The sequence below is a fragment of the Helobdella robusta genome (genome assembly GCF_000326865.2).
Source record: "Helobdella robusta unplaced genomic scaffold HELROscaffold_30, whole genome shotgun sequence".
NCBI classification, from domain to species: Eukaryota; Metazoa; Annelida; class Clitellata; order Rhynchobdellida; family Glossiphoniidae; genus Helobdella; species Helobdella robusta.
The window spans coordinates 473,608-493,814 of NW_008704502.1; the positions used below are offsets into that span (position 1 = coordinate 473,608).

Below are 20,207 nucleotides of genomic sequence, written 5' to 3' on the forward strand. Positions count from 1 at the left end.
TTGTAAAGTATTACGTATTTTTATTAGTATTTATTATTTAATTATTATAATGGTGAAATATAGAGACTGTTATTAATTGATTCACTTTAGTTTAGTCTTTAATAGTTTAATAATGTACTTAACTTAAAAATAAATTAATAGGTGCCATTGTCAATATCATCTCAGAAAAAAATCTTATATATAAATTTGGCGCAGTCGCGAAGTAATGCGTAAAATTAATTACCACAAAACAGCAGAACGTAAAAAACAAACATCAACAAATCAATATTATCATTAAACTAAAAGTTGTCAATAAGGGAAATAGTTAGCCATAAAAACGATGAAAAGTGAACAATTTTTGTATAAACAAAAATTTATCAAAATTGTTATTTTTAAATTTTGATATTTTATTAATATTTTTTATTTAGATTATGAACATCATATTTATTTTGATCATTTTTAACTTGCTCCATTTGCATATTTTGTCATTGTTCCACGTATAGCCGGATCATTTTTGAGACCGTCGTGCTTGACAGGCATTTCCCTGGAATAAATATTTATTAATAAGCTATAAAATGTAAAAATTCAATCAATTAATTAGCTTGTAGAGCGCTATTTCCGCGATGTTCAACAGCGGTCTTCGATGATTTTTGCAAACAGATGGGTCTTGAGATTTGCTCTGAACTTCGTAAGTGATGGAGAAGTAGTCAGAGAAGAAGGTAGAGAGTTTCAGAGAAAAGAACCAGAGAAAACTATAATGCAGATTTAGCAAAAAAGTGTTTAACACGAATTAAGAAGAAGCGAGAACAAGAAGATTTAGCAAAAGAATGTTTAACACGAGTTAAGAAGAAGTGACAACAAGAAGACGATCGTAAACCATAATGTTTAGGTTCAATTAATATACCTGATAAGTACTTAGGAAATAATTTAGATTGAGACTTATACATAAATGTGCAAATTTTAAAATTATTCTATATTGTATGGGAAGCCGTTGCGATGTTTTAGAGTTTTAACATCAAGAGTTTTAGAATCAGGTAAGATAATAGGAGGAATAGTAACACAGTGTTTAAATTTATTAAAACAAATTAATTCAAATTGTAAAATTTGATAAGTTTGATTCATGTAAACTAAGGAATTAGACCAGACTCTAAAGCGCATTGAAAATGTTTGCGGGTGCGTTTGAGAGTCCGAATGAGTATTTTAAGTTCCAACGATGTGATCATAAAATTTTGCAATTAATGCATCTATGATTTGAGCAAACATTATATTATCGTCATTATTTTGTTTGTTCGGGCGCAGTTTTGTTGTCGGTTCATAAATAATTCACAATTAAAAACAAAAGCATTGCTTTTTTATACGATGGCGGAAGAAAGGTCTATAAGATCAGTTTTCGGTGAGTTTAATTTTTTTTTGATTGCCAGTTTTGAATATAATATAAAGTAATTATTTTAATTTAATTAAATTAAAAAAAAATAGTTTGATTTTGATATGTTTGTGATTTGTTTTAATTTTAATTTAATTAATTAATTTGTTTTAATAAATGAAATCTAAACACTCTATTACTATTCCTGCTATTATCTTACCTGATTCTAAAGCTCTTGATGTCTCTCACAAGTTTCGTAATTTAATCTTTGATTCTACTATGTCTCTTTCTTCTCAAATTAATAGAGTGTTGCTAGAAGCTCTTACTTTCATCTAACTAAGTTGAATAAAAAACTTTTGCCTTGATCCTAATCTTCTCCTTTTTGTTACTTTGTTAGTCTTATCTAGGATTGATTATTGTAACTCGCTCTACTATGGTCTTCCTGATTCTATACTCTATCCTTTAAGTAAAGCTTTTAACTCTACTGCTCGTCTAGTTGCTCGTGCCCCTTTCTTTTCTCATATATCTCCATATCTTGTTCTCTTGCACTGGCTACCTATAAAATATAGAATAATTTTTAAAATTTGCACGTTCATGTATAAGTCTCAATCTAAATTATTTCCTAAATATTCATATTAATTGAACCTAAACGCCCAGTTTAGGATCGTCTTCTTTACTCATGTTAAACACTCTTTTGCCAAATCTGCTTTTGCTTTTTCTGGCCCTTTTCTCTGAAACTCTCTATCTACTTCTCTGACTACTTCTCCATCACTTGCGAAGTTCAGAGAGGATCTCAAGACCCATCTGTTTGGAAAATTCATTGAGGAGCGTTATTGAACATCATCGAAATAGCACTTTACAAGCTAATTAATTGATTGATTGATTGCTTTAGTATATAAGCTTTGTAAGTGTAAGTTTTTTGTTTTAGGCTTTTAGCTTGTACTTTGTAGAAACTAGATAATAATATTAACTAGTTTCAGCAAAGGTTTACAAGTTGGACTACTAGTTATTTTTGTGAGATAAGCATGGAAGTGAGAGTGTAAAGTAAATATAAAGTTTTAATTTATAGTATTTACATCATATTATACATAATAATTATAATATTTACATTACCACAAGCAGGTTTTTAGATTTCACAAACAGTACAGGTACACGCAGCAATGTGTGTGCATTACATAATAATGTAATTTAATAAAAATGTCATTTTATATACCGCCATTGCAAACGACTATGAGACATTATTATTATTATAACATATTATAACAAACACACAGTGTACCTAACATTGTAATAGGTGGAGATAGGTAGGTTTACACTCGAATCCAGACACTACATTAACAATGCAGGTGACTTAACCATTAACCCTCGTGCCTTGAGGTTTATACTTTATGTTATATATACATAATTAAATATTGTATATTAATGTTATATAATAATATATATATATATATATATACATAATATTGTTAAGTAATAAATATAAATAATCCATTAAATAAAAAATAATATAAAATTTGTACTGTGTATAAACTAGGGTAAAGATATACAAGTCTTTTTATTTATTTACTCATTTATTTTTTTTTTGTTTAATTTTATACTACTGTAGCCTTGCATACTGTAACAGTTTCTGCGTATGTCATGTCAGATCCTGATTTTTTAAAGAATAATAAAAAAGTCAGATTACACATGCAATTATTTTTAGGAGATAAACATGGAAGTGAGAGTGTAAATAAACTTAAAAGTGAACTTAGATTAATAATAAAAATTAGAATGTTTATCTCATATACTTGGAATAATAAACACTTAGTATTTCTTTCATTTGTATCTTTTCATTATTTGATAAAAATGCCATTTTGAATTTTGGGTGAAACAAGGAAGCTATTTTGTATTCATGACTTTTCATAACATGCTCGAATCTAAGATGCAATCCATTTTGTAATGCATGAACAAGTGGCTTCATTGAAATGTCACTGATGGTTTCAAGAATACTTTGAACTCCCATAATGGTTGGTATTAGTACACCAAGATAACAATCCGAGTCTCCTTCAAGAAGCTTCATAGCTTTGACAACAGGCTTCATTGTAACCAGGTAGCCATTCAAAAACTTCATTTAAGCTTCTATCATTTTGGCTTGTCCAAGAGCTTGCTGACATTTAACCACTTTTTCTAAACCAATCTGAACTACTCTCTCTGCAGCATAGTACTCGCTGCACCATCGTGTGTACGTAGATTAAATGAGTGTTTTGCCTGTAATTTCATCAACAATATCATTCTGCTTTGAACTTCAACTCACCGCATTCCAGAGTGCTTGTATTTTTGCCATAACTCTATCAAACATTCTTTGATATGCCTAGTCTTCTCTTGCCTTTGCAGCATCAACACTGGCAACGAGGTTAAGAGAGTGATTTCCACATCGCTCATATGGTGGCAAAAAAATCCTTCTGCATCATCAGTTTCTTCATCTTCAATTAACAATGAATTGACAGTGTCCAGACTGTCGGTGATCTTTATTATGTCTAGATAATCCTCGGATTTAGGGTCAACGCCATCCATAAATGCATTCATGCTGGAACTGAGTCATCTGCAACCTATGAATATAAACTGAACGCCTTCACAAAGTTTGTGGCATTATCTGTTATGATGTTCTGCACCTTAGTAAGGATGCTAAATTCTTTGAGAATAGAAATAAGCTTTTTGGCAATTTCATCTCCTGTATGTTTACCTTTAAATCTTCTGCAAGCCAAAGCTGAAGAAACCATTTTTAGTATGACTGGATCAATATAGTGTAATGTGACGCCCATGAATGCCCTTTTATGAGCACTCCAAATATCAGCAGTTGCTGAAACTCAACAGACATTTACAAGCTCTCCTATTATTTTATTTTTTTCAACATAGATCATACAATTTACCAGTAGCTTTTCTATGGCTTGGTAAAGTATACGGAGGTAAAAATGTTGAACAAAATTTCCTGAAGCCACAGCATTCAATTTTAGATATAGGATCCATGTCTTTTACAAACATTTTTATCAATCCTTCTTCAAACAAAGAATTTTTGGTTGTTTCATATTTTTTATACTTTGCTGAATTACAGACTGATCTAAAACTTCCTTTGAGACAGTTGTGTTGTCATTTTCTGAAGAAAAATGCCAGGAAGTTCGTTGTGGAAAAAATGTTTCCACATACAATTTTGTTTAAACAAAATTTGCATTTAGCACTGAAATTTGTAGTCACTTCTGTTCTCAATCAATTTAATATCAACAAAACAAGTGGTAACCAGTAAGATGTTCATTTCTGCACATGAAATAGATTTCATTAAGGGATCAAACTGTAAGCTAAAATCAATACCATTTCTAACAGGCAAATTATTTGAGATTAATTAATTTTATTAATTTCAAAATACTGACAATAACATGGAAATTGATCGAAATTGAAAATAAAGTTGGATATATTTTGTGAATATAAAAAAATAAAATAAAAATTAATTTTTAATTTTAGATATTGAATTATAAAAAAGTTTTTGTAAAAGTAAAGAACAAACAACGCGATTGATTGAAATGCATCATGAAATGATATAAATCAAAAACAACCAAACGAATCAGCAACCAACAACAAACACCGCGTTTTTACTCAAATTCAAATATCAAGTTACCAAAAATATATAATATGCTTTTAATTATTTATTTACTGCAAGCCAGTGTTTTTAAAAATTTTTAAGTTTGGAAAAAAATGTAGAAAAAAAAGTTTTACAAAATTTATAGTTAAACTTTTTAGTTATAGCTAAAAAAAATTAGTTAAACTTTTGTTTTAACTGAACTTTTATTTTTTAGTTAAACTGGCCTTAACTAAATTTTTTTAGTTAAACTAAAAAGTTGAACTTTATAGTTAACTTTTGCCCATCACTACTAATAATGAATTTTCCACAAAATGAAGAAATAGTGAAAATGAAGTAAATGTTATGTAAATTAAAGACCAGATAAATCAAAATAAAAGAAAAGCAATAGAGAAAAAATAATTACAAAAATAGATGGTAAAAATAAAAAAATTTGAAGTTGAATAAAATGTTAAATTGGTCAAAGGACAAACCAAACAAGTATCATAAATTTCCATCTTCTGCTAAACTGTTGAAAAAGTGCTAAAAGCAAAAGACATGAAGACATATGTATATGTTTGTCTATTTATCGTAAATATCGCTGCTGAAATGTTGAAAAATTGTTGAAGATTTGGTATAAAAATTACCTTTACCTGTTTAGATTTAATTCACAACATCCATCCATATACAGTGCAGAAATTAACATTGAATTTTCTTACACATGCAATAACGTCTAAGTGATGGATTAATTACAACTAAGTTATGAATACATTCAAATATTTACAAGATCGACTCAAAAGCTTTATATTTGAAAAATAATTTTTTTTTTCACTAAAATTAAATTTTTTATCAGTTGGTAACATTCCATATGAAGCAACTGAAGATCAACTGAGAGAAATATTCAGCCAGGCGGGTCCAGTTGTCAGTTTCAGGTTAGCGTGAGTGATTGATTAAGTGAGTGAATGAGTGAGTATATGTGCCTTTGTTTGTGTGAAAATGCGTTTGAAATATATTGTAAGAAATATAAGTATAAAAACGCATTAAGAATGGCATTAATGATGATAGATAGTAGTATTCGTATAAGCTTTTTGTTTTTAATTCTGTTTCTTGAAAATTTTCTAATTAGTATTTCAAAAATTTGGCTTATAAAACTCATGGTTTTTTTTGCTTTTGGATTTTTAGTTTTTTGAGAGAAAATGTTCAGTCTAAATCTAAAAATAAGTTGATTTTTCATTGTTACAATGGCAAATAGTATTTTAATCAATGAAAATATCAAAACTTTTATTTTAGGAAATCTTCAATTATTGCACAATTATATTACATTGCAAACTGAGGTTTATTTGACTTTTAATTGAACATTAGTTGAAAGATTAACTTTCAGTTAATTGAAAATATGATAGGCATAATAAATACAAAACTACCGTACATCTTTGTATATATATATATATATCATATATATATATATATATACATAGTATATATATATATATATATCATGCACCTTTTTATATGAAAAATTGCGTGATATTTATTGATGTGCATTATAAAATTACAGGTGCCAATTTTGTAATGTCCATTAAAAAATGAAACTTAAACACTTTAATTAAGAACATTGTAATGTAATTTGTTAAAGAAATTAACATTTTAGCATGTTATGAAAATTAAAAAATTAAGATAATGTTTTTTTTTATCAAGTAGAATTGCTTGCATGATGGGTGTGAACTTGTAAGTGAACTATTTGTATGTTTGTGCATCTTTTGGTCTAGGCTATCAGTTTAAAACAAAATATATTTTGCATGTTATTTTTCTTTTGTCTTAAATTTGGATTTTTTCACTTTTTATATGAAAATTGGCTTACTTATCAATAACTTTTTATTTTTTGTTTATACAATTTTTAGAATTTTTTTTCAAACATTTCCCATTCGACTTTTTTCACACATACAAATTATTTAGATTCTCCATGGCTCAATCATCTGTTCATTTCTTTTTGACTGAAATATTGTATTTGATATTGAATGACATTGGAGAGTTTTTCTTTCTAACCTTTTTAATTTTTTTTTCTAGTTTATCTAAGGCTAATACAAATAAAATTATTTTTACAGATTGGTTTACGATCGAGAAACAGGTAAGCCAAAGGGTTATGGGTTTTGTGAATATCAAGATACAGAAACTGCTCAAAGTGCAATGAGAAATTTAAATAACTATGATTTCCATGGACGACCATTGAGAGTTGGTGTTGCAGCTGGAGATCAAGCAAAAGAAGAAGGAGGCAGAGGCCAGTTTCTGAATTTATTAATCGTTTTTTGTATCACTTTGTTTCTATAAAAATTTGTTTATTTGTCGTTAAAATTTATTGTTTACATTTATTATATACATTTATTTAGTTTTATTCATTAACTTATTTAATTTAATTAAGTCTACTTTTACTTCTTGCATTCTCAATGGAAAATTTTACTTGCCATGTTTATTTAAAATTTGTTTGCAAGAGCATTTTAGTAAAAAAAATCCACAATTTCAGATTTCTTTATAAAATTTTACTACAGAGACCAACTTGTAAAGTCAATTATTCTATTGAATTAATTTTGGTTAATAAAATTTAATTTAATTGGCCCCCATTGAAAAAATACGTTGGTTGGATAGCTTATCCCAAAAAATTTCAGCTAGCTAGGTGCATCATAAGTGGGCAAAAATTTTAAAATAGGACATCACATAACAAGATGTCAGAAACACAAGTACATAAAAAGAAGAAAAAGCTGAGCTCTTACTCTACTGAAATCAGTGTAAATTTACCTGTATCTCTTGGAAACTTGCTTTTTATTCAACTTTAATAAAATTTCAAGATGCTTCTGTTTTTTGTTTTAAAATTTCTTTTGGTATCAATTTTTTGTCGTTTCTTTTTACATCTTTTTTTTATTTATTTCACTGGCTATTTCTTTATATTCATGCTTTTTCTATTTTGTTCATTAAAGAAGTTTCTAATGTATTTTAAAAGTTTGTTTGTGTGAATCTGAATCTTTCTGAATGTATATCGATCATTCAAAACTTGAAGACATTCCCATCTGAATGTTTAATCTTTTTCAAATGGTAAAATGCGCCAATCTTTTTTGTGTTTAAGCAGTTATTCAGCAAAATTTTTGTTGTCTTTGTTTTTTAGGGTTACATACTAAACTTAATTTTGCAATATGACAACTTTTATATTTTTTTTTTATTAAAAAAATGTATTTTCCCAAATTTATTGATTATTATGCTTATCATTTTTCTAATTTCTGTTACAAAGAGATTGCTTGCCACACTCTCTATTTTAAAATTTGTATATCATTTCCATCTTCATGCAAACTAAGTTATAAGCTTATAATTATCTCTTTCATTGCAAACGAATTTAGGTGAACCATATCACCTGATCCACCATTTTTACAGTCGATCTTTCTAAACCTCATATACATTACGATCCTGTCTGTTAATCAATCCTTTCTGATCACATGCGATTCTCATTTAACCATCATGTCTTAAATTCATTTCAGCGTTTGCAAACTCTTATTTGTATGTTTAATTTTTTTACTTTTATTTGAAATACTTATATTAACAAATTTTTTTATTTCTTTAGATACAATAAATAAATTTTTCTATGATTCATTAATATAAAATTTATGTAATTTACAGGAACAATTAGTAATCAAGCATATGAGGTGACATTATATTTTTTTAAACTACTATAAAATAGTTTTGTTTTTTTGGTACATATTTTTTATGGGAACAAATTGTATTATTGTATATATTATTTATTATTACTTAACAACAACACACGTTTAGACGACATTCTCCCCAAGATCAGGGGTTGCCGTTTGGCTACCTATGATGAAACCGAAATACCCCTCAACGCCTCGAAATAATTATTTATTATTACTTCCACTCAAATAAGCTAAGTAAATAAAATACATAAGTAATAACTATTCATCTTTATATAGAGTCCATACGGCGAACCCGTAGACCCTGAAAAAGCTCCTGAGACAGTTAGCAAAGCAGTGGCAAGCCTCCCTCCAGAACAGATGTATGAATTAATGAAACAAATGAAGGTTTTTATCAAAAATGTTTTTTCTATAATTTCCGAGTTTTTGAATGAGTACACCATTGAAAAATATTTGTAGTGCTTTGTTTTAATTATAATATAGTTGCAATACACCTAATGGTATGATTCAACTACTATTAAAAAAAATATTTCGTTAGTTATGCATACAGAACAACCCAAACGAGGCTCGTAACATGCTTATTCAAAATCCGCAGTTGGCTTATGGATTGCTACAGGCACAAATTGTCATGAAGATAGTTGATCCTCAGTTAGCCCTTGTACGACCTTTTCTTAATTAATGATGTGGTTTAATTAATTAATTTTTATCAATTGTTGATCGTTCTTAAACAGGCTATGTTGCACAGGCCTGCTGAACAAATTCCTCCATTAGTGCCTTCCAAAAAGGTGGTAGTAGTTTTAACGTTTTAATTTGATTCACATTATTGATGGTAGTTTATTAGGTGGTTAAAAATTCGAAAACATCAGATTCGTGACGTTTTATAGGTTTTAATTTTTGACAGGAAGAGAATTCGGAATTGTCAAAAACAACGAATGAATACAACCTTAATGGTATGATTTAGCTACTATTATTGTTTGTTTATGTTGCAGTTACGATTGTTGTCATTAGAACTGTTATGAAAATTATATAACTTTCGATGCAATAGGAATTTATTTTATGTTTTAGACAATAAAAAAATTAGTGATCAATTGGCTTTATAAATTAAAAAACGGAAAAACGATCAAGCACAGCGAACCATCTGAACATATTCTAAAAGATAAATTGATAAAAATGATTTATTTAAATATATTCACTTTTTAGTCTATTAACCTATTAATCTTTTAGTTAATTGTTACCTTCAGTTTGTTGAATTAGTATTTAACTACCATATGATGGTTTTGTACATTTGACTTTTGGATATAATAGTAATGTAACTCAGAATGTGATGTGATTATTACTCTTACTATTACTCTACTATTCAGTAACATTTACAAACTTTAAGAGTATCTCCGAATACCTAACCCTTCCAAGTGATTCCATTACATAATGTAAGAAAAAAATCTTACCTGCTTGATAGTAGCTTAATGTTTAATGAAAACATTTAAAATGTCGTTTATGATCATGCTTCTTATTAAAAATTCGATAACGTTTAAACTATGATTAAAATACATGTATTTATAAATTCATAATATCAGATAGTAAGTCAGGAAACCAGCCTCGCCTAAAGGGTGGCTTGCTAGGAGACATGCCTGTACAAGGTGGGAGAATTATGGGGTCGCCATTCCAGAATGAGGTAAGAAACCAAAGTCTTCCACCCCCACCAAATCGACTACCTCCGCCTCCACAACAACGAACCCCGATATCACACGACAACCTTCCACCGTTTAGTCAGCATGAGACTAACAGGCCTGAAGTACAAATGACTCAGCAACAGCCTAGATTGCATCCTGATTACAACGCAAGACCTCCCAGAGTTCGACCTGAAGGGAGAATGTTGGACTCTGATATTCCACCAAGATTTAGAGGAATGGAAGGGGCTAACATATTACCACCGCCACCACGAGTTGGCTTTAGAGGGCCAGCACGAGGAAGTATGGATCAAGATGTGGAACAAAGATATGAGCACATGTCTAGGGGAAGTGGCGGGGGAAGCAACTTTCAACCCATTCATGGTTATCCACAAGAAAATCGAGGGAATGAACCTTCTGTCCCATTCAGAAGACCTTCCAACAATCATGCGGACAACATGGATGTTGACTTAAGAGGAGGGAGACATGTTAGTGCAGGTGGAAAAGTAAATACTGATGCCATGGGTCCTACAGGAAATAACAGTGCGGGAGGCAACGCTTCAGTACAAGACCAAGAGAAAGTTAGATTTTGTATTCATATTCAGATTTCATGACAAAGTGCTACATACTTCATAATTAATTTTCTTCTACAGGCTGCGTTAATAATGCAAGTGTTACAGTTGTCGGATGAACAAATAGCCACGCTCCCACATGATCAACGACAGAGCATATTAATTTTAAAGGAACAAATTGCCAGAAGCGCTGTAAATTAATCGTTATTAAACTGTCATTGAAATTTAACTGACGACTGAATTTCTTATTTAGCCTTGTACGTTAAAATTAGAAAAAAGACATCTCATAATTGCATTATTGTGTTGTCTTCAGTTTATTAACTACCCTCACCGGACAAAAACGAAATGTTGATTTCAAGACTTATCACCATAGAGTGAAAATATATTTTTGAATCGACTGTATTAACGTATAAAAGCAATTTTTAAAAAATATGAAATTTTATTAGTCACATTAAAGTGCAAAAATTGCGTCAATGACGTTCTCCGAATTTCATTTTAAAAAATGATTTAAAATATTTAAGAAATTTTGTTAAAAGTGCGAAAATTGCGTCAATTATGTCCTCAGAATTTCATTTTAAAAAATAATTGTCTTTTTATACAAGCTTAAAATTTTGTAAAAGACAAGTTATAAGTATAAGTTATTCTAAACATTGTGCAATACGTGATTGAAGGCTTGATAAGAACTGTCCAGATCAAACAAAAGCTGCCTGACTTGTGGTTCAGATAACTGATCGGATGCTTGCATGACTGACAATACAGACAGCCTGTGTCATTTAAATTATTCAATATTTCATTCGTTCCAAAAATATATTAATATAAGAATTGTGGAAGAGGTTCATGTGAAAGTGGTTCATTTGGTTCAAGCAGTTACCATAAAGAAGTCAGGTCACCAAAAGTAGCTTGCATTTTTCTCTATAATATTGGATCGATCATTTTGTGTTTTTTTTTTTACTAATTCTCAACTCATTAACTCGGCTTCTCAACCATAGTGGCAACTGACTGGTTGAACAGTACATTCTTGATTCACGACTTTTTTCATGTTCTGAGAATTGGAGAATTGACTTTTGAAATACTTATTTTTCATAATTTGCTTGGGTTCGTTCATTATAAATTTCTGTTCTGTTCAATTTGAGCCTTTCCGCCATGCAACCGCCATGCAACACTTTAAATTTATTCTAGATAAGTAACGTCCATGGACATACCTGACAAAATAATAAATAATCAAAATAATCAATATTTTTATGGGAAAAGCTCGGTTCATATGTTTTCTTGCACACACTAACCTAACGTAATGGAATTAAAACATGAAGTATCATACATTACAAGCCAGACCTGCAATCCTTAAAAGCACTAACAAGTCGGTTTAGTGATGAATCGACCGTTTTTTTTTACTTACCCTCAACAGGTTAACTCTGCTTTTCCACCAATCGTCCAAATATTCTTATCTGCTTTTATCATTCTTCAGAGTAGCAAATGACTGGTTGAACGTTGCTGTATATTATTGTTCCTCAAACCTTTTTCATGTTATTACCACCATACAGAGAATCGAGTTTTGAAACTTATTTTTCATAATTTGCTTAGTTTTGTTCTTGGGTTTGTTAATTATAAATTTCTGTTCTGCTCAATTTCAGTTCTTTAACGTTTGCTTCTCTACACTTTATAAAAAAAAACTAAAATTCATTGTACAAAAATTGAAAAACTCGATTATTGAACAACGCCATCAATGCTGTGATATTTCTAAATTACACACACGCATACACACACAACACACACACACACATATATATATATATTTATATATATATACACAGTGTGTATGTGTTACAGTAAATAAAGTATTACCATTCTGAAACTTTTGATTTCCCAATGTAGTTAGAATCAAGGAGACTTAATCTATTCATTGTGTCATACAATTCTTTCAAATCTGGCTGCAACTGATAGGAGAATATGTTATCGATTATTAAAAAGGCATAGTTTAAAAATGTACATGATCGATAAATTCAAGTAATAAACCATATAACTTAAAAATACCTCGTCCATGCATTTAATCTCAAGCCTCAATTTATCCATGATCGTGATGAACAACTGTATGCAATTGTAAAAATTCAAAAAAAATGAAATTTTAAAAACACATGACACACGAGTGTTACTCACTGATACAATATCAGCAATGCATCGGCTAGTGTTGCCTTTATCATCTTTTATTGTTATTGGGCGATCTTCTTTAATTCTTTCGAGAGCTGCGGCACAATTCATCTTAATGGTAATCAATAAAAAATTTATCAAGTGGAAAAATGTTTAAGACAAAACTTTATTTACCAAACTCCTATAACAGAAAACTTTTTAATGATAAAAACAACCAACTTTTCTTTTTCTAGTAAACTCTTCGATTGTTGGATGTTCATCATCTTGGACCTGTTTGAAGGCGGCTTTAATTTGCACTAACAGCTTAGAACATGCCGCTGTGTATCTAGTCGACATATTTGTTTAACATTATAATACTTTGAATGGGCCGTCATTCTTTCTTTTTCTTTATCTCCCTTATCATATTTACCATCAATAGTGCTAATTTTATCATATTTTATTAGTCAACATCAATGAAACTTTAAACGATAATTGAAAAAAAAAAACACCTTAATTAAACTGCTATTGATTCATCAAGATATTTCAATAAAGGTATCAACCGAAAGAGCAAGAGTAAATATGCTGGCATTTACTACACATAAAAATATTTTCCAATTAACTATCTTCATCATTGCCAGTTTTACAATTAACATATTTTCAAACAAATAAACAGAGAAATTTGCAATCCTATTAATATGCAAATATAATTCATAAAAACATTGAAACAATATAAATTTATTTCAAGGATTTTTTTTTATTCATAAAACAAAGCAACTTTCGAAGAATATAAAAATTTCTATCTAAACCAGAGGTGGCCAAACTTTTTCTTCCAAAAGCCATACTAAGAATATATATATATGCAATATGCATATATATATATATAATGGTGTGTTGACCTGTATCCGCAAGTGCGTGAGAATGTTTATGGGTTATGATTCGTTGACCTGCTACTGCAGTTACTATTGACCAGTATAAGTACATGTTGAACACCATCTCTCATGGTAGTAATAACAGGTCGACAAGTTCTTACCGTACTAGCGGATACAGGTCGAAACACCATTTACACCTATTAGCCGAGTACGTCTTTATCAACCAAAACGTATTTTTATGAATTAGTTGTATTAGTTACCCGTTAGTTTTATTAGGGCTACTGAGATAATAAATGCACAAAGTCAGTGTTTTAACTTGGGCCACTGATTTTAGCTTTTGAAAGTTTACGGTGGAGCTTTTCAATATTTCTAACAATACTTTTATAATTATTATACAATTTATTAAAATTAATAAATCATTGGTGTTTATGATGAAGCGTAAAAGTCCTATCTCGATTTTACTCATCATCAGCGCTTATATAGAGATATTTCAACAATTTACAATTCTCTCTGTGTGTAAAATGCTTTGTCCTCTGCAAAGTGCTTTGATACTGCTTTTTTCTGTCCGTTTATTATATCTTTGATCCGTTTATTATATCTTTATCCGTTTATTATATCTCTGTTCTGTCCATTCTCTTTCTGTCCATTTTCTTTGGTATTAACTTTCAAAATATATTAGTATGGCTGCATCCTTTCCTATCAATTCTATTTAAGTGTTATAACTAGTAAATCATAACTGCTATTGCTCATACTTTTTATATAAACTTCTTAAAATAACATATAGTGTTACCAAAAACAAGGTAATTATCCCCGCTAAAAATGTGGAACCAAAGCAGTTATGATTATTCTCAAAGTAATAATTTAGCACTGACATGTTTATTTTATACATAATAAGAAAAAAATTTTTTTACAAAAACGTGTTGCGGAAACATTCAAAAAATGTAACGAAAAAATATTCAAAATGTACTCAGACGAAGTCGAAATTACACAATTGCAACACTTTGGGCAGGCTTTGTGTATTCCCAGTTTCCAATAAAATGCTTAAAATTATGATTTTAAAATGCAAAAGTTAAATATTCTTGGACTGAATTACGTTCAACATTAGCAGGCTGCATGTGCTGTTTGCTGCAGTCTGCCCACCTCGATTTTACAGCAATGTTGACTTACTCTGAAGGTGTCACAGAATCTTTGATGTAAGCTTTTTCTAAACATTGCAAAGTGTTTACTAACGCAAATAATTCTGCTAAACTATCATATCTGTTGTAAAAGAAATAATTTTACACACAACACTATGTAATAATTTTAAAAAACAAGCTGTGAAACAAACCTATCTCGTTCTCTTGCAGTCTTGTATAATTTAACTTCCTGAAAAACAATAATAGAATTTTTTTGAAATTTATCATGTGAAATTTTTGACATCAACAAAATAACAACAATAACAACACACGTTTAGAAGACATTTTCCCCGAGATCGGGGGTTGCCGTTTGGCTACCTATGATGAAACCGAAATACCTCTCGACGCCATTCACATCTCTCACTCGCCTCAGTATCACGCAACCCCGCTTTCACTATGTCCTTCACCACCTGCTCTCTCCATCCCAATCGCGGACGATCCCTTCCTATCACTCCTTCAACCTCGAACTCCAACGCTCGCCTAATCCCGACCCTTTCATCCCTTCTAAACACATGTCCATACCACCGCAATCTCGATCTCCTTACCAATGTCACAATGTCCTCATTCAGTCCCATCATCGACATCAGCTCTGTACTACTCCTCCTATCCTTCACTTTAACCCCACATATCATCCTCACCATAGCTCTTTCAGCCCTCTGCAGTACACTTTCCTCCTCTCTCCTCAACATTCAAGTTTCACCACCATATACCATCGCTGCTCTCACACATGCTTTATATACCCTCCCTTTCATCTTCACTGACCATTACTTTCCACACAATACCCCACCAAGTTCCCTAAATTTCATCCATCCCACACGAACTCCACACCCTAAACCTCTCCTTCTCGACCTCCAAAACCTTTCTTATATCTTCATCCTACCACCACGTCTCACCCTGCCTACACTTTCCTTTCGTCCATCCACATACTTTATCTGCCGTAGTCAACACACAGTCCAGTCCCTAAATCTCTCCCAAACATCCCCTACCTTACCACTCTCCAAAATTTCAGCCACCTTCACTTCAAATGCCTTCCTCACCTCTGCATCCTGTAACTTCCATGTCTTTCTCTTTGCCACAAACTTATCCTTCTTCCTCCTCCCCATTTCTTTAGATGCCACATCCATCTCAACCATACTATGCTGCAACATACCAGGTATCGCCTTCTCATTCCTTACATACTTTCTATGCTTCGCCTTTATCAATATATAATCTATCATTGACCTATGCTCCCCTGACCAATATGTAATTAATCGTGCTGGTTCCCTTGTAAACCAGGTATTCCCCACCACCATGCTATGTGCATCCGCCAACTCCAACACTCTACGCCCTTTCTCATTCCGTATACCATATCCCCATCCCCCATGTACACCTTCATATCCATCTGCATCCGCCCCCACGTGACCATTCAAATCACCCAACAACACCACAAACTCATCCAAGCCCGCTTGCCCAATCTCGTCAGAAACATCATCATAAAACCTATCCTTCTCCTCTTCCTTCCTAATTTTTTGCGGAGCATATCCTGATATTACCCTCACTATTACCTTTCGAAACATCATCACCACCACAATTACACCATTGCTTTTTCGCCTCAATTCCAACACATTCTCCACCAACTCTTCTCTTACCATCACACCAACTCCTCCCGTACCATCATCCCTCTTCCACCACAACTTATATCTTCCACCTTTAGCCCCCACAAACCTTGTACCCTTTCCCTTCCATCTGATCTCCAACCATTCTCCTCTGCAACTCCTCCACCACATCCAAACTCCTTCCTGTCAACGTGCCTACATTCCAGGTACCAAACAAGTAATCCTTCCATCCATAGTGCCTTGCATCGCAACACTATAGAGTGGGGTGCCAGTAGCCAGACCATCCACAGGGCCTTGCACCGCAACCCCATGGACTGGGTCTCCGGGGATTCTTCGCACCCTCTTCTGTTGGATACTAAGGGCCATTGTCAGTTCTGTCATTATAAGTATTTTTTGGCTAATTTTTACGCAGGACGCCCTTCCTTACGCAACCACAGTTATAAGCGGTGAGCCAAGCCTTTGATGATTCAACATCGCTCACAAGGCAGTGAGGGTCAGTTTAATGTCATAACCAGGACCAACAACAAAATATTTTGATATCAACAAAATTTTTAAACTTTTGTTAGATACCAAACAACTTGTTGTCAAAAGCAGTAAACTAATTTATTTCGAGTCATAAAGCAGAGAACTAAGAAAAATTGAAAAACACATAATTAAAATACAGATTTTCAAAATTAAAAAATTAAAACCATACAATGAATAGAAAACAAACTTCATATAGTTCTGGTTTATTTTCACCTGATTTAAGTTATGATTTAAATTATAACATAACATTAATCAATTTAATACATAAAAATAAATGTTTAGCTTACAAAAAAAAATTTTATTTTGTGAAACCACAAGGCAAATTTCATATTACCTCTATATAATCAAGGTACAGCTTATTATTTATATTTTAGAAGGGCATGTCCTAGATGACATTTAGAAATTTAGAGTTCAAATTTCTATAATTAGATTTTAGAAAAATAAAACTAACAATTGAAGTCCAAAATCTCTATTATTATTAATAGAATTAATTCTCTATTGTATTGAAATAAACATCTGATTTCATTCATATTAACTTAGTGCTTTGCAACTTTATATATAAATTGTTAAAATCTTAATAAGAAAATAAATTACAAACTATTTTAACTAAAATATAGAAAACCATTTACACATTAATTAAAGTAACATTTTTTCATCAAAAAACAAATATTTTTTGACACAATGTGTTTAAAAAGCTGAAACTCGATAAGATAAAATAAAAAAATATAAAATAAAGATAACATTAAACCATCTTTTAATATTAATTTGACACTTCACTCTGCCAAAAAAAAATTAAAAAAACGGAAAACACTTAACTATCCAACATCTTCACAATTGAAATAGGGAATAATAAAAAACAATAACATAAATTAATTAAACAATAAAAGTGGACTGACATAAGATACACGGTGACGCTAATTTTGAATTAATTTAAAATTATTTAATTTTTTTAATTAAATTAGTGCCACAATTACATAGAGCTCAACAGCAGATGATAATCGCGAGTGTTTGAGAACGTTAGAGTCAGGTGGATTAGATTAGATTTAGGAGTATCAGGTTATTTGGCTTCCTAGGATTATTGGCTTACTTACAAAATTGCAAAAGTACCTGGCACACGTCCCAAAGGCCGTCCAAAAAAGTCCTGGTCGCAAACAATCGAGCAAGACATGAAAGCACTAAATTTAAATGAAATGGATACAACTGATCGTCTAATTTGGCGCAAAAAGTTGATAGCAAAGAAAACAACGTCCTACCTCGAGAAACCGGGTCTCTGGACAAAAAACGAAGATTGATTGATTGATTGAATGTTTTAAATAAATCAACAAAATCATTTCATAATTATTTTTTGTTTATAATGTATGTAAATTGTGCTTTTTGTCTAGAGAACACAGTGACTTACTAAAGACATTGGTTGGCTTACTAGAATTGAACTATAGTCACTCTTTTTTTTGGTTTATTCAATCTCGTTAAGCCTTTACTATTCTTTTATGATATAAAAAGTGTAAATAGATCAAAACTGCTCTTTTAACAACTATTTTCATCATAATAAATAAATATTTTAGATTCTGATACTCATAGAAAGTAGATTGATGAAATCATGCTAATTTATATTTCAAATTACATAATTCAATTTAATTACATTAAACATATTAAATAAAATCAAGTTAATATTTCGTATTGCATATTTGTTGAAATTTATGCAATTTTGTAAGTTGGCTAATAAGTCAATAATCCAAGGAAGCCAAATCCAAGAAGGCCAGATAGCCCAACCTGATTTAGGACATTGTTATTTAACTTGGAAAAAGCTAGCAAATGCAAATGTTCATTAATGAACGTTCAGTTTGATTAAAAATTAAAGCATTTTTGGAAAAATAAAATTTTTTCATTTTTATTATACCAGTAAAAATTTTTTAATGAAATAATGAATAATTTTAGGTTTATAATGATATTTAGTAATAATTATGGGTTGGTTAGTGTCAGGGTTAGGCAGAGTTAGTTAGGAAATGTTCACTGACCTTCTTACTTTTAGAGCTTTTATTTAGTTAGTTAGATAGGCAGAATTAAGTTAAGCGGATTGGAATGACTAATAAAAAGCTAGCGAATGTGCAGAAAAATAAAGTTTTGTAAATTAAATTTTTTTTATGAAATTGAATTAATTTTAAGATTTTCAATTTAAGTTTTAAATTAACTTACTTCTATTTCCGAACGCATTAGATGAGGATGATATAGATGCCATCATAATATAATAAATGAAAATTAGCACATAAACAAAAACGATAATTTTAATTTAAACTGAAAACGACTTCACCGACAAGCTCGAAAAGTACGAAGGTAATGTTCGCGACGGTTTTAACTCAGCGACGATTAAGCATATGTAAAAGGCGGATTATGAAAAAACCGATTAAATAATAAATATTTAAAGGTTTAATGAAATGAAAAAAGATTTATTATTGTTTCTTATTTGTTATTTATAACATTTTAACTTTATTCAGATTAAAAATTGTATAAAACAATAAAAAAACTTCATCATAAAATCGCTATATATTAATATACCAACGATAAGGAGAAAGTTAAAAAATCGCCAAAAATCCATTTATGTGTGCATCTGAAAAATACTTGCATTTTCTAATAGACAATCTTATTTCCAAAAATGTCATATATAACAAAATTTTTTACCGTTTTGTGCACATTCTTAAAAATTTGATTGAACGCGTTAACCATATATTTCCAAATTTGCGTCATCGGTAACGAGAAAGTTAAAAAATCGCCAAAAATCGATTTATGTGTGCATCTAAAAAATACTTGCATTTTCTAATAGAAAATTTTATTCCCAAAAATGCCATTTATAACAAAACTTTCTCCCGTTTTGTGCACATTTTCAAAAATTCGACTGAACGCGTTACCCATACATTTCCAAATTTGCGTCATCGGTAACGAGAAAATTAAAAAATCGCTAAAAATTTATTTATGTGTGCCTCTCAAAAATATTGTATATTTTAATAGAAAATTTCATCCCTTAAAATATTATATAAAAGAAAACGTTTTCCCGTTACGTGCACATTC

General features: G+C 30.6%; 2 protein-coding genes across 2 annotated transcripts; one reads left to right on the forward strand and one right to left on the reverse strand.

The window, feature by feature from the left end:
- Positions 1–1,270: 1,270 nt before the first annotated feature.
- HELRODRAFT_112541 (hypothetical protein) lies at positions 1,271–11,151 on the forward strand. The gene is made up of 9 exons (XM_009021946.1): positions 1,271–1,372; positions 5,785–5,863; positions 7,034–7,246; positions 8,899–9,004; positions 9,156–9,275; positions 9,349–9,402; positions 9,519–9,567; positions 10,192–10,865; positions 10,938–11,151. The coding sequence occupies exons 1-9, from the start codon at positions 1,339–1,341 to the stop codon at positions 11,055–11,057; spliced, it is 1,449 nt and encodes a 482-aa protein (XP_009020194.1). The 5' UTR covers positions 1,271–1,338; the 3' UTR covers positions 11,058–11,151.
- Positions 11,152–11,499: 348 nt separating this feature from the next.
- On the reverse strand, positions 11,500–15,268 carry HELRODRAFT_81548 (hypothetical protein; the record flags this gene model as incomplete). The annotated part of the gene is made up of 7 exons (XM_009021947.1): positions 11,500–11,620; positions 12,699–12,790; positions 12,888–12,941; positions 13,011–13,112; positions 13,221–13,326; positions 15,017–15,106; positions 15,177–15,268. The coding sequence occupies 7 exons, from the start codon at positions 15,266–15,268 to the stop codon at positions 11,500–11,502; spliced, it is 657 nt and encodes a 218-aa protein (XP_009020195.1).
- Between the last annotated feature and the right edge of the window lie 4,939 nt (positions 15,269–20,207).

Excerpts from the sequence above, each read along its gene's own strand:
- HELRODRAFT_112541 (XM_009021946.1), top strand. The coding sequence starts at position 1,339 with ATGGCGGAAGAAAGGTCTATAAGATCAGTTTTCG. Across the intron at positions 5,864-7,033 it reads GGTCCAGTTGTCAGTTTCAG|ATTGGTTTACGATCGAGAAA; the intron begins GTTAGCGTGAGT and ends TTATTTTTACAG. Across the intron at positions 7,247-8,898 it reads ATCGTTTTTTGTATCACTTT|TCCATACGGCGAACCCGTAG; the intron begins GTTTCTATAAAA and ends CTTTATATAGAG.